This window comes from Thunnus maccoyii, chromosome 2, assembly GCF_910596095.1.
Source record: "Thunnus maccoyii chromosome 2, fThuMac1.1, whole genome shotgun sequence".
NCBI lineage: Eukaryota > Metazoa > Chordata > Actinopteri > Scombriformes > Scombridae > Thunnus > Thunnus maccoyii.
Genome location: NC_056534.1, coordinates 5,383,919 through 5,397,988, shown reverse-complemented (window position 1 = coordinate 5,397,988; position 14,070 = coordinate 5,383,919). Strand labels below are relative to the sequence as shown.

General features: G+C 38.6%; 1 protein-coding gene and 1 long non-coding RNA gene across 2 annotated transcripts in view; one reads left to right on the top strand and one right to left on the bottom strand.

Moving 5' to 3' along the window:
* Nucleotides 1-14,070, top strand: part of lcor (ligand dependent nuclear receptor corepressor) — an 88,499-nt gene that overhangs the window by 50,536 nt on the left and 23,893 nt on the right. The window contains exons 2-3 of the mRNA XM_042435290.1: nt 2,651-2,716; nt 11,283-11,362. Of these exons, the coding sequence (XP_042291224.1) occupies nt 2,651-2,716; nt 11,283-11,362 (146 nt within the window). The remainder of the gene's footprint in view (nt 1-2,650; nt 2,717-11,282; nt 11,363-14,070) is intronic.
* LOC121913192 lies at nt 10,283-11,795 on the bottom strand. Its single transcript, XR_006100235.1, has 3 exons — nt 11,734-11,795; nt 11,214-11,337; nt 10,283-10,996 (listed from the first exon to the last, which is right to left on the bottom strand). It is a non-coding gene; the product is annotated as an uncharacterized LOC121913192 (long non-coding RNA).

The window sequence follows — 14,070 nt, the reverse complement described above, 5'->3', positions numbered from 1 at the left end:
ACACACACACACGCGCGCATGACACACTTTTAGTCAAGGCAATGTGACTTTATGCAACACTGCATGTTTTAAACCATCCATCAGGAATGTGCTCACTGATTTTGAAAAGTCAGTTGAAGCTGATTTTCACATTAAAATGAAATAAAACTGAAACAAGTGGTAGAAATGAACGTTTTTCATCGGCGGGAGTCTCCTTCTACAATTTGATATCGACTCTTCTCGCTTTTCAAAACTATGACGCTTTAGTGATTACTGTCCTTTTTTTAGCACTGAGGTCATTTCTTCATCAGTAAGATGTTTATAAGAGATGCAGTGTGTGTCTCGAGCTTTGTGTGTTTGTCTATCAGAGCAGACAGTGCAGGAGTGTTTCCGCACTATGATGACAGGTAAAGCGACGAGCTGCCTACTTTCTTCCTTTCCATTCACACGTCGGTGTCCTTGAGCAAGACGCTGAACCCCAGTTGCTCCCGAAGTGCGCTTCTATAAATGTAAGTCTCTTTGGACAAAAATGAATGTAATAGTATGAAAAAAAAACGAATTAGTGTGAGGTCAAATTGCCAATATTTAGTTTTTTATTTAGGGGGTGTTTACATCCACATTGGGTGAAAAGTGTAGGATCTGTCATCCTTTTTATACAAACACTCACAGTTTTTGGACATTGCAGTGGAATAATGATCCTAATGTTAATTTCTATGGTAATATGGGAATGTTTTTGATTGGCCAAGTGAGTCACATGACCTCAATCCAACTCCTGAAGACCAGACTGACAGAAAAAAAACATGTATTGTATAATAAGAACTGGATACTCAACAATGGAGCCGATTCACTAGAATGAAAATTGCTTTCCTGGTGCGTGAGCCAAAAAACGTTCTCCGGCCCCCGAACATGCAGCCCTTTACATCAGGATGATGTCACAGAGTTTAATGGAGGAAATGCTAGATCCAGATCATTTTATACCTGGAAGTTGAACTTTTTTTTGGCTTCATGCACCACTGAGCGACCTTCATAGGAATGAAAGGGGCCCCTGCCTCCAACACAACAGACCACTGACAGCACCATCAGGAAAGATACTAAGAATCTGATGTCTGTAGGTTTGAATTCAATCATCAAATAGTCACTGACAGCAAAATAATTAATATATAATATTAATATATTTAATGTGGTCAAGTACAGAGTCAAAACAACAAAAAATATGTCACTGTTTCAAAGTCTAGCATCACAAAAACTGTCTAATATAAAAAAAAAAATGTGACCAATCAGATTTGTTTCCATTACTAGTAACTGGACTGAAACCAATAAACATCGACAGTCCTTGAATGTTTTACCTCCTTCCTGTCGGTTGCTTGTAACGTCGTTGCTGTAGGAGCAGTGGAGTGGTGCTGTTGGTGCCGTTGTTGCCGTGAGGTCGGCTTTAATGATTTTACAACAGAGAACCACCTTTTTCATCCAGGTTTATCAAGCTAGTTTATTCCTGCGATGGTAAGTATGTGGCCTCAGACGTTCACCCTCTACACTGAGACAAGTGGCTACAATTGAACTGTGTGCACATATATGTATGTGTGTGTGCGCTCTGTTAACCTTTCCATTCCCTGCTAAAAACACACACACACACACACACACACACACGTGTCTTTGTCTCTGTTTCTCTCTGCTGTCTGCCTCCATTTCCATTTAATGGAGGATGAGGTGGGGGTGGGGGGGGAGGAGGGGGAAGGATAGGGGGTGTGGGGGGGGGGGGGGGTCAGATTGAAAATTGCGATATGTATTTATGTTTCTCTGTATGTGGTTGCCAAGCAACAGCAAAATGAGGGTATTTACAGTTAATAAAAAGTGAGTGACATTACCTTGGTGTATTAGAGGTAAAGCGCTCATTTGCTTTAAGAGATGAGAAGAAAGACGACAGTGTGTTTGTGTGTGTCTTTTGTGTTTAGTGACTAATAAATGGCTCCACACCCTGTCTGTATAGGCGCACCAGTGTGTGTGCGTGTGTGTGTGTGTATTGTGTGTTTTTTTTGCATAATAAGCTTATATCCAGCCTTGCCTTTCTAGATATTTCGGTGTGTTTCTGCTTGTGAGTGCCTAAAAAGCCTCGTCTATTGTTTATGCATGTGTACTTCAATACTTTTTTTGTGCTCTTGCATTGTTTTCTGTGTTTGTTTGTACCTGGAAAGTGCTTCATCTGAGTGTGTGAGTCTGTGTACATGCAATAATGTCATTTGTCAGTTTGCATAAGATATTTTTAAAAAACTGTTAATTTACACGTTAAATTCAGCACATGATTTAGGGTTACAAAGTGCTTTGTGCAGCTTTTTTGTTGTTGTTGTTGTTGTTGTTGTTGTTATTGCTGCTGAGTGAGAGCAGCAGAGGCTGTGCATCAGCAAAATATGCCCCACGGGGAAAAAAAAAACCACACTATTCATTTATGTTCCCCCGTTTAAAAGATGAAATAAAGGTTCAAAAATTCTTTAAAATGGTTTATTTGTGTAACGCTGGTGTCGTTTTCTTCTGCGTGACGGTATTTTTATTATTATTATAATTTTTTTTTTTTACAGTCTTTGTTTTACGTAGTATTTTAGCTGCTGTCATGTGTTGTTTTTGATGGTAAACATGTCAGCTCACATTAATATCACATCTCTCCTCTTCTTCACAGGCTTTGAAAGCATCTTGGAAGGCTTGTTTGGGCCGGGAGTAGTCAAAGATATCACCCATTTCCAAGGTAAACATGCTCACACACACACAAATATACATTCACAAATATAAAATAGAGAACAACATCAGTCAGGATGCAAATGGCAGAATTACAAAGTGATTTTAAGCTAATAAAACAATGACTAGAAACTATGAAGATAAACAAGACGAAACAAACAAATCAAGCTGTAAATATTTAAGTTTTTTGGCAACAGAACTACACGTTTTTTTCAATTTTTTTCTCTATATTCAGCTTATTTTGTGTGATACACTGTTTGGTTGTACAAAAGCCAAAACAGCAGCTCCACACTATCTATTAATCTATCTTAAAGGCATTTTATTACAATGACTAAAGAATTCACAATGCTGCCAAAACTGCTTACAATTCACAACAATATGATTAATTCATACAACAGACATGTTTAATTTATGCCAAACTCTGGCTGACAAAACCCTGACAGATGTCACTAAACAGAGCTGGATGGTCTCTTTTACTGGTTTCATCCAGGCAAAAAATGTTCTGATTCTCATTAAGATGCTGAAGGACAAAACACTGTTTGATGGATTAGCTAGGAGCAGCTTAAAAATGACCAAAAATGCACCTGCTAATTCATGGTCAAAGCATGACCGGAGGCCAGAGTGACTGGCTTCCAGCATAACCAGTCTGTCTAGTCTGGTCTGGTCTGGTCTGGTATTGTATTTTGGGTTGTTTTCTTTTTCCAACAAAGGTGGAAGCTAACATCAGCTCATGTTATGGATCAACATAACAGATAAGGGCCTTCACCTCTTCGTAACAGTCAAAGATATATTAAGTTTTTAACCTCTATCCTCTTGGTAGCCAGCGAATCATTTCAATCCTGTGTAGAAAACTTTATTTTGGCTCATTTCTCTGACGTTATTGGTCCTAGTTAGAGGACATTGTGGACCTTTCAGTGATGTAACTCAGGCGGGGGGGTTGACCTTGACAGAGTTATTATACTATTTGTGCACAATAACTCACATCAGGCCTGACGTGTTATATAGAAAGAGCAGAGATACAGTGAGTGAGTTACGATGTCAGTATTAGTTTTCTTAGTTTAAGGTGCAGATTTAGTGCATGTCTTCAAACACAGGTGGCTTCCTTGCAACTAGTTTATTTGTAGCTTTCTCTCTGAATCCACCGTGAAAACTACAGACACATACACACACACACGGTATAAAGACAAAGTTAGTGAAAATAAAAGCAGCTCATCAAAGTAAAATAAAGACAAAAACATGAATTACCTCGTTGGCTGCGTTCTGCAAATAATAACCACTTAAACAGGTTGATATTTAGCATGTATCTTAGCTGGGGCGCATGTGCATCTTTACCTGCTGAACTGGCTTTCTAAATAAAAGTGGCTGTTTCACAATAAAAGCTGTCTTCTTAAAATAATACAAAACATCAACTGAAATATATTCTAAATGACTCAAATGTATTTTAAAAGACAATACTGACATTACAAATTACAAACAGTTACAAGTATTTTTAGGGTAAAAAATGTTAGGTATTCTTTTTTTTTATCTTGATCTGAGGAGCCATGCTGCTGTAACTACAAAATCAAATTCATAGAAGTTTAAATTAAATGTGTTAATTTATGTGGAATTAACCTTTAATGCATTAAAAAGAGCATTGAGAGCGCTGGACTTTACAACAGTGTTTAGACTTCAAACATAAATGCACATATTTGTATACTATGCTCATGTTTTTCATCCTCATGTCTTCTACTGAGGAAATACAATAAAACAGAAATACATTTAAAGTTTTTTTACTTTTAAATATTAGTTGAAGACTTTAGTGATAGTGTAAAGATAAAAAATCTGAATCTCTGGACTCTTTAAGAAGTGTGCTGTGTGTTATTCATTCATTTGGTCATTCATTCATGTGTAAGTCATTTTGCAATGCACAGTACTTCGGGGAATAACATGTTATTTAGAACACATATAACCTCAGAGCTGTGTGGGACGGAAATAAATTATGCACTCGTATACCAGAAAATACGGTCACAAAACTGCAGTCAGATTGGCTGCCTCTCAGAGAGGGTTTCCTCCTCCTGAGTGACACAAATCAAATATGAATGTCATGAGAAAAAAGCGAAAGAAGACCAATCTCACCTAAACATCCAACATCTCTCTCTCTCTCTCTCTCTCTCTCTCTTTCTATCCTCCTCTCACGAAGAAACGAGGTCAACATGGCGTCCTGGAGTCATGTGACCCCTCCCCCACCAACTTAAGGCATTTTTAGAATATTTCTGGCTTGTCTACGTCATTTTCACTCATGCATTACACTTTACACACACACACACACACACACAGACTCTCCACGTAAAGCTGGCACTTGCCTCATTCACAGAGCTGCAAACACACACTAGATCTCCTGAACGTACAACAACACACAGCTTTGTATCATAAATCATTTTCCCTCAACAGGCCTTATATCCTCTCCTGCATCAGTTAGTAGTTTCCTACATTTCCCAGAATTCCACGTGGCACTCCACATCAAGCTGTAAAGTCTGAAAACCGTCATGTGACCGTGTTGTCTCTATATAGCTACATTTAGCATCAACCACATAGTTTCTTCAACCTAAAGTTTAACATCACAACTCGTTTACTCTCTGTTAAAGGAACTCTTCTTCATGTACTGAATTATTTGCCAAGTTTACCACAAGTGTTTTTCACTTGGTCAGCCGTTCTAGTCTAACATCCTGGCGGCAAACGCATTTACAGCTCAACAAGACAACACATAGCACTTAAATCGAAGGTACAAGTTTTTTCATGTAAGTTAAGTAAACTAAACAGCTGTTTGGAGAAAAAAACAGGTCTGCTTCTTTTTGTAGTGCAAAAATTGATCTTCCTGCCTTCACAATTGATTTCTTCTGTGAAAATGTTTATAAAATATTTTAAAAGTGCAGCTTTAGAAAGAGAAAAGTCCTTGATTTGTTCCTCTTGCTCTGTATAGTTTGAAATAGTTGGTTTGGTTTGACCAGATATCTGCAGTTAACAATTAGATGTTTGGTTTGTTTTTTAATGATTTTTTTTCTCCATTTAACTCAGTAGACACACACACACACACACACACACACACAGTGTTGTGGAGGGCTACATACTTATATGCTGGCAAACTGGCATATTTGAAGCGTGAGGGTAATTTAATAGACAGTACAGCGCCATGACAAGCTAAATAGTGAGAGAGCTGTCTAATTTTTATAAGTCGCCTGTTATTAAGCTGTGAAAACGGACTAATTTATCTCAGTTGATGTTTCAGTTTTAGTCAAACTATGGCTTTTAATAGTTTAGTATACAAGGCACCACTACTGTCATCATCTTTCTTTTCATCTGTCACTGCAATACTTCCCCTGTTTTAAAGTCTTGGTCACATGCTCACATATAAAAAAAAAACCTTTTAGAAACCTAGTTAAGTGCCAGGAAATCAGGAATCTCCAGCAGAAATCTACATATGTTAACCAGCTCTCTCTTAATCTCAAGTAAGGAATCCATGATATTTGTTTACATGATGTTTAAGAGACTAATAACTGCAAAAACCGTAACCTGATTAAGGGAGTGTATGCAAACACACGGACTGTTAAGCAGGAATACACACTTAAAGATTCAAGTAAACAGCATCAATGTCTTCTTCGAGCTCACTAACACACACACACATACACACACACACAAACTTGACTACTGTGAGAGTGGAGGAGGAGGGGGGGGGTCACGTTAGCAGTGGGACTGGAGCTAATTGGCGTCTTCCCAGGGATATTGTAAGTGGCACAACCACAGGGTTCAAGCACAGCTCACCTTTGACCCTTTCATTACAGCGAGAGACACGGAAAGAGAGAGTAATAGACTGTCCGTTTATCTGTTGCGCGTCTCGCAGGAATGTGAAAGGAAGGTGGAATGTAATTGGAGGAGCCATAGATGAGATGTGTTGTATTATAAGGAACGTGTATGAACAGCCACTTATACACTCACACCTACACACATATACATAAAGGTAAAAAAGATGGCTTTAGGTAGATAACTTATACATTGTGTAACCTAGTAGACCTAATATGGTTCCTTTTTGTGATTTGTGATGATGGCAGAAGTCGTCTGTATTCTTACGCCTGGGACGCACTGGATGCATGAGCAGCGTGTGTGCGTGTGTGTCGCTGAACTGCTGCGTTTCGCATGCTTGCAGCGTGTCTGCTGCGGCGCTTCTGCTACTGGTGGCCCTATCTTTCTCGTTTTCCCCGTCTTATTTCCTAGAACCACGCGCAGAGAAAATAGGCGAGACCTCGAATCTCTAGATGTTAACATGGCCGCCGAAATGAAAAGCAAGAGGTTCCGCGATACACAAACGCTGCTCACACATCCAGTGTGTCCCGGGCGTAAAAGGACCACACCAGTGTTTTTTTTAAACCATTGTTAGGCATTTATTGCCTTTATTTGACAGTTTAAAGTGCAGAAAGACCAGAAAACATGAGTAGAGAGAGTCATGTGAGACATGCAACAAAGGTAAACGGCAGAAATTGAACCACAGACGTTGAGGTTCTGTGTTATGCGTATTATCCAGTATGCAGTTATGTTCCCTTGTCTTTGCAAATTTAAATTCCCCAAAAAAGCAACTTGCTAACACTACAACACTAGCTAATAATTTTGTTTTCACTGACCTCAAGTCTCACATTGCTGTAGTGATGTAATGGTGTACTCAGGGTGTGTCGGTACACTGTGACATCACTGCTGGGCGTGGTCAGAGGTGCAGCGGGACACCAGTGTGGTGTTAAGTAACTCTGAACTCCAAGTCATACACATATATATTTATACTGACTGTGTTCAATGCATGCAGTACATTGTGTAAATCCATCAGTGAACATCAAGTTTGCATTAACCTTCTGCATTGTTGCATTATTGTTGCATGGTAACACATTTTAAGGTTGGAGAATCATATGAAAAGTCGATATTGAATTTCTATGGAAACTCATTGCGTTCACTAGAGAAAGAAAAGAGTGTGTTCTCATAATTATGACATTTGTATCTTGTAATTCTCATAATAATGAGATCTTTAGAGAAATGCACTTCATTACATTACAAACAAAAAACTTTATATTCACTTTAAAAGAAGACACAGCTCAAGCAAGTTTTAGAGCGAACAGAAATGAATGTAAACCATTAGCTTCCTAGAACAGTAGAAGTAAATCCATTAAAATTTTTATGTACACACAGATCAGCTAACAATTTAAGTTCCATGTGTTGTAATAATCTAATAATTTTCGGTTGCATTTTCCTCTAAAAGAATTGCTTGTTTTTATTTTTTCTTACTTTCTTACTTTTATTTTGTCAAACATGAGACAGGAAATGATTTATAGGAGCTCAGGTTGCATTTTGGCTGCAAATTCTGGAGGCTAATATGGCAACAAGGAGACAAATCAAACATGCAGAGGAGTGATCTTCAGACAGGTTCAATAATAAATTTGTGTTATCTTATAATACAGGTCTGTCAAATTAAGCAGTTACGGCGATCTATAAGTTAATTACAAATTACTAATTGATGAGTTATTTATATCTCATTGTATGCGTCCACAAAGTTAAAAAAAATGTTCAGTTTTAATTATCTGGTTGGTAAATCTGAGCAAGGTTTCCAGATGATCCAGTGGGAACGTTACCGTTAATATGAACGAGATGTGGTTTTATTCGGCTGATTTTCACATTTTGATGTCATGTGAAGATATATGAGAGTATCTCACCATCCTCAGGGCTGATTGAACACTAACTCAGCTTCAGCTGCTTTTCTCAGCACCTGAAAAGGTGACATTTTGGACATACAAGGTTTCTGACATGTACTGTATGTTCACAGTATATAGTGACCGTATTGATTTTGTTCTTGTGTTTCTGTCTCTCTGTGGAGCTGACTCTGCCTTCTTTCTTTCTCCTCCTGTCTGTAACATACTCCTCTTTTTCCTCCCTCTCCTCACTCCTTCCTCTTTTTCAACGCATCTCTCTCTCTCTCTCTCTCTCTCTCTCTCTCTCTCTCTGTATATATGTCTGTCACTCTCTGGTGATGTGGTTTCGGACTGAACGGAATTGGTTTTTAAAGGAAGTGTAGCGCCATGGCAACAGCTCAGCTGTAACCAAGCCGACAGCAGTCTCTCCTCTCTCCTCTCTCTCTCTCTCTCTCAGTTCAGAAGATGCTATATTGGTAAAATGCATTTACATTCTGAGGGATGGAGACTCACATGTATATAACCTATGTAAGTACAGAAAACTGAACTGAAATGATTCTCAGTGAAGCTGCACTGACAGTCGGAAACATCTGAATCAATCATCAGCCCACAAGCACAGGATTAATATTGATACCAGCAGCCATTGATCAGTTATAATTGCTGAGATTTGTATTTTGTATGACTCGGTTGTGTTTCTTTTAAACATTCTTTTTCACATAGACTCCATAATATCACATTTTCTTTTTTTTAATTTCTTCATTCTTTACATGATTTCTGTTGTGCTTCTGTGGTATAAAATTGAGACATTGATTTCTAGAAGTTAGATTTTAACCGGTCCAAAATTCTGAAACTGATCTAACCAATGGAAAACCTTCCCAAAACCGACACACATACAAAAAGTCAGAGGCAGGTCCAAAATGAGCCCAATGACAGTTTAAACCAATCCAAAGTGCACCAACACTGGCAGCAGTTGATGCTCCATCAATTAAAGAGTCACAGTACTTGTAATTTTATTCTTCACGTTGCAGTTCACGTGTCAAAAATCATATTTTTGTCCTGGGATGATTATGAGCTGATCGTGAATCCGCTTGGATCCCATGTTAGACGCACAGACCAAAGACCCCAGAGGCAAAACAACAGGACCGTACCTGGAACCAATTACACTGAAGATAATTCAGACTTATTTGATCCTGAGTAGGGCCTGTGAAGAGCTCACTTATACCTTTATCCAGTTAAGCAGTGCTTTCAGTGATTTATTTAAGATTTTTGACCATGTTATAAAAAAATGATGATGTACAACAGACTGATGGATGAAACAGAGAGCAACCAGACATTTTATATACCAAATGACTAATCAGTTAATCGAGAAAATAATCGACAGATTCATTGATAATGAAACTAATCGTTAGTTGCAGCCCTGGTTTATCCATTATTTCCAATAAAAGTGATTTTTTTTTTTTTTAATTCTCACAAAAAAGCAAGGTCCAACTTCTATTGTAAACATTAACCACAGACTTTTAAAAAAAAATCTTTTACTGCATTAAGTCACGCACAAATCCTTCAGACCTTCACCACAATTATACTGTGATAATTGTTTAACCCTCCTGTCGTCTTCCAGTCGACCGTGCAACTTTTGTCCTCCCGGGTCAATTTTGACTCAGATGCTATAAATTTTAATGAAACACCCAAAATTCAATGAAAGTAGTGATCATTACTTTTACTTGCAAAGTGTGTGGTATGGAACCATCCATGTGATTTTCAGGCAATTAGATGAAAGAAATCCATATTTCTGATATAAAAACATTTGAAAACGGGTCAAGTTTGACCCGAGGACAACAGGAGGGTTAAAAAGATCTCATGTTTATTCTTCAAGGGGCACCACATGGTAGACGAGCCTCTTTGTTATAACAATATGCAGAATTCTGTCATTTTTATGTTCTGTTATGTTAACATAATGTTAAATTATCTAGAAAACTCCTGTGTATGTTTCTGATCAGCTACAGTTAGTAACAAATAAACTTTCAAAGGTGAATTTCCAGTGGGGGTGAAATTACTCGCAGAACCAGAGGCTCTTCCCACGTCTCCACTTGATAGGGAGAGATAAAAAAAACGTTCTGAGGTGAGAGAGGATTGAAAACCAGGATGTTTCCGTTTCATGATTTGTAGCAGCTGAACTACCAGGAGGATGCTGTGAATTTCTTCATCCCACTGAACATGTTAGCAGAATACAGCCTCAGAAAGGGGTTATTACTTCTTCACAAATAGGGCTTTAGGGCATGAATACTTCACAAACACATGCAGACATATGTACACACACATACACACACACAGAGAGGCATTCACGTAGCGTTTGAGATCACCTGTCAATCACAGGTGTGGTTAATTTTTCACACAGCGTACTTGACGTGTGAAGGTAGTCATCGCTTTAATTTAATCGTCGGCTGTAATTAAAAGTGAATCATTTTAATGCTCTCATTGTTGTGGTTTGTGGGCCCTCAGCTTTCACTCTGCAGGCTCGACTGGATGTGTGTTGGGATTTCTCTGTTGATTCATCTACGCTTCATTTACAGCTGGTTTGAAGACTCCACCTGCATCCGGATATTAAGACATACAAACATACACACGGTGCAAATTAAACACAAAACATAATCAGAGACAAAGGCGATGTCCTTTTTATGCTGTTGAATTTCCCTCCAAACTCCTTACTTGCTTGTGTGTACATTTGAAGGTGCCAAACCACGACTTTACAACTCTGGTGATGCCTGTTTAAAAGACTGCTAGAATGAGCATCAAGTTGTGACATACCGAGGAATCATGGGAGTTGGAGTTTGTCTGGATTTAACCCTTTGCTCTCTGTATCCCTCTCTTATCCAGACTGCGAGCCCGAGGAAGTGTCTGACTGGTCCTTTGATGAAAACTGTCTCTTCTGCTGCTTAAGACGCGAGAAAGTCAAGGTAACATTTTGTCTCTTTGTCAGACTAAACTCCCTGTCAGCGTTTGAATGGTTTTATTGCCATAGCTGTTTCAGAAACTGGTGAGCGGATGGCTCAGAGTCAGCACAGTATGAAGGCCCTCGGTTTAAACCAGTCAGAGCTGGCCGGGTTTTTTCAGTGTAGAGTTTGCACATTATCCTCATGTTCATATAGGGTTTCCCTATAGGGCTCAAAGTTAGTCAATTAGTTTCTTCACATAGGTGAATAGTTTATAACTAAAAAATAGTGCATTATTTTGTGAAATATACTTTTTCCACTTTCTTGCAGAGTTTCATGAGAAGCTTGTATCCTAAATATAAAGCTAGAGACAGGAGCCTATTAGCTTAGCTCACCATGAAGACTGGAGCCTTGAGGTTGCCAGACAGTCAGTAGAGACTCCAGGAAGTCACTGCACCTGGCAAAGAAAAAGTTTTACATTTCGGTTTGTGTACAGATTCAAGGTCAAGGTTGCTTTTATTTTCTCCTGAGAGAGAATTAAACAAACCAAGGATTTAACAAACAATATATAACATGCTAACTAGTAATATTTAGAGCAGCTGGTAGGCGTTTATTAACTTTGGACAGAGCTAAGCTAGCAGTTCTACCTGCCTCCAGTCTTCAAGCTAGGCTTTATGCTAAGCTAACTGTCTCCTGGCTCTAGTAAAACTGACAAAATGCTAGACATGATATATCATGTGTAATCATCATATACTTATATGAGATTTCATTGTATTGCATTCAGTTTTCATACACTTTTAGCTAAGACTTACAAAAATAAATAACCAATATGTTATGTAGGCTACAAAATAGAAAGTACTACCTTTGTGGGTGACAAGAGTATTAGAGGAAGAGATGAGTGTTTCATTCCAAAATATCCAAAAATCCAGCAACAGAATCTGTGTGTTTTTATATGTATTCTCTTCCGGTTCAATATAGCACTTATGTTATTTCACGAATTATCTTTTTCCTCCTTCTACATATTCTGTGTGTTTTTTTTTTGTTATTTTTATTTCTAAGCTTTTTGTTGGAAGTTCACCATCTTTCTCTCCTCAACATCTTTTCGTCTCTCCTCCTTCTCCTCAGACATACTTGTTATTTCTGTTGTTCAACCATCATGGTCTTGACCCCAATTTAGCTTGTGAAAAGAATGTAACATAATGATTTGAAGGTATGTATGTGGAGGTAGGAGGAGGATGGTGAAACAGGGGTAAATTAGTGAGACTCCCCGCAGCAGCAAAGAGGCCAGTGCGTGCCTCCTCTCGGAGTTTCTCTCGTCGGCTAAAAACTGGTACGAGCAAGATAATGACTTATGACTATTACTTTATACGCACACATGGTTATGTATGTAACTGCTCCTGTTTGAACCCAGACGGCAGCCTTTGTTTCATGTCACCTCTCTATCACCATAGTGTCCATGTAGATCAAGACAAATTCATTTATTAAAAAAAAAAAGAGAAAACACAAATGTTATGCCATGTTATTGTAGGTGGGAAGTAGCAATGAAAGGTGTGACCTGTGCTCCATGAATTATTGCCTTCTCTTGAGTATGTTTGCAGGAAGGTCATTGATGGAAAAACGCACTGATTCACATTTTTATTTGGCTTTATTTTAGAAATTCTCTTGTGCAATTTGTGCAACAGTTGAAACAAAATGTTATCTGCTGTCCACTTACTAGATTGTTGCAGAGCTTTCAATTCTGAGCACTTTTAGGATTTCTCGCCCATATTGGCTTAAAAGTTGTTCTCTTAAGTGGTTCTTGGTCTCTATTTGTAGGTTAATTTGCAGGTCTATGGGTGCATGAAGTGGTGTTGAGCTTGTTTTTCCATTTTCTTCTTTATTTTTGGGGTGTGATTGAACAAGGGAGCGAATGTGTAGCGAGTGAGGGAGGGAAGGAAGTTAGGAGGGGGCGTAATTCCTGCAGCCGTCGACCGTCTCTTGTTTTTCGACTTGACCCCTGCCCGACCTCCGAAGTCGGCCATCTGTCTCCTAAAAACATCCTCGCTTCGCCACCACCTCCCCCTCCACCATCCCCCATCTGTCTCCTTCTCTCTGCTTATGCTAATAAAGCCATGCAAGCCCTTTTTTACTGACAGAGCTAATTTGCCAAAGCTCTCACAAATATCATTAAGACTTGAACTGAACAAAAAAAAAAAATCTAAATCAATCAGCAGAGCAAAATCAATTAAAGCCTTGCAGGGATTACATGAGATTTTTTTTCAGCAGTATTGTCTGACTGGTCAATAATTATGTTAGCCACTCGAAGGTTGCAAATCATGACACAAATAAGACAAAATTTGCAGTAGCGTTAATTGTATTTCTCTTCTCACTCAATATAATTTTCATCTTTTATTCATCTGTTAGGGCTTGAAAGCTCTATGTGTCTCACTGTTATTACCCTCTGCTTGTTTGTGAAATGCCAGAGGAGCTTCAGTAGGCGGGAACCATTGATTCATTGATCTGACGCCATGCAAACTGCCAGCAGAAAGAGAGAACTGAGGGGGTTAAAATAAAGAGGAGGGAGGAACAGTGAGAGCCTTAAAAAGATGCTCTCATCTCTATGTTTGTTGCTTTGTCTCTTACCGTTGATGCACGCAAACACACACACACTCAAATTCCCTGTTAAGTGCTGTAAAGACAATTGTTTTACACTCATTACAAGTTACAACCACCAGACATGCTGACAGTGGTGT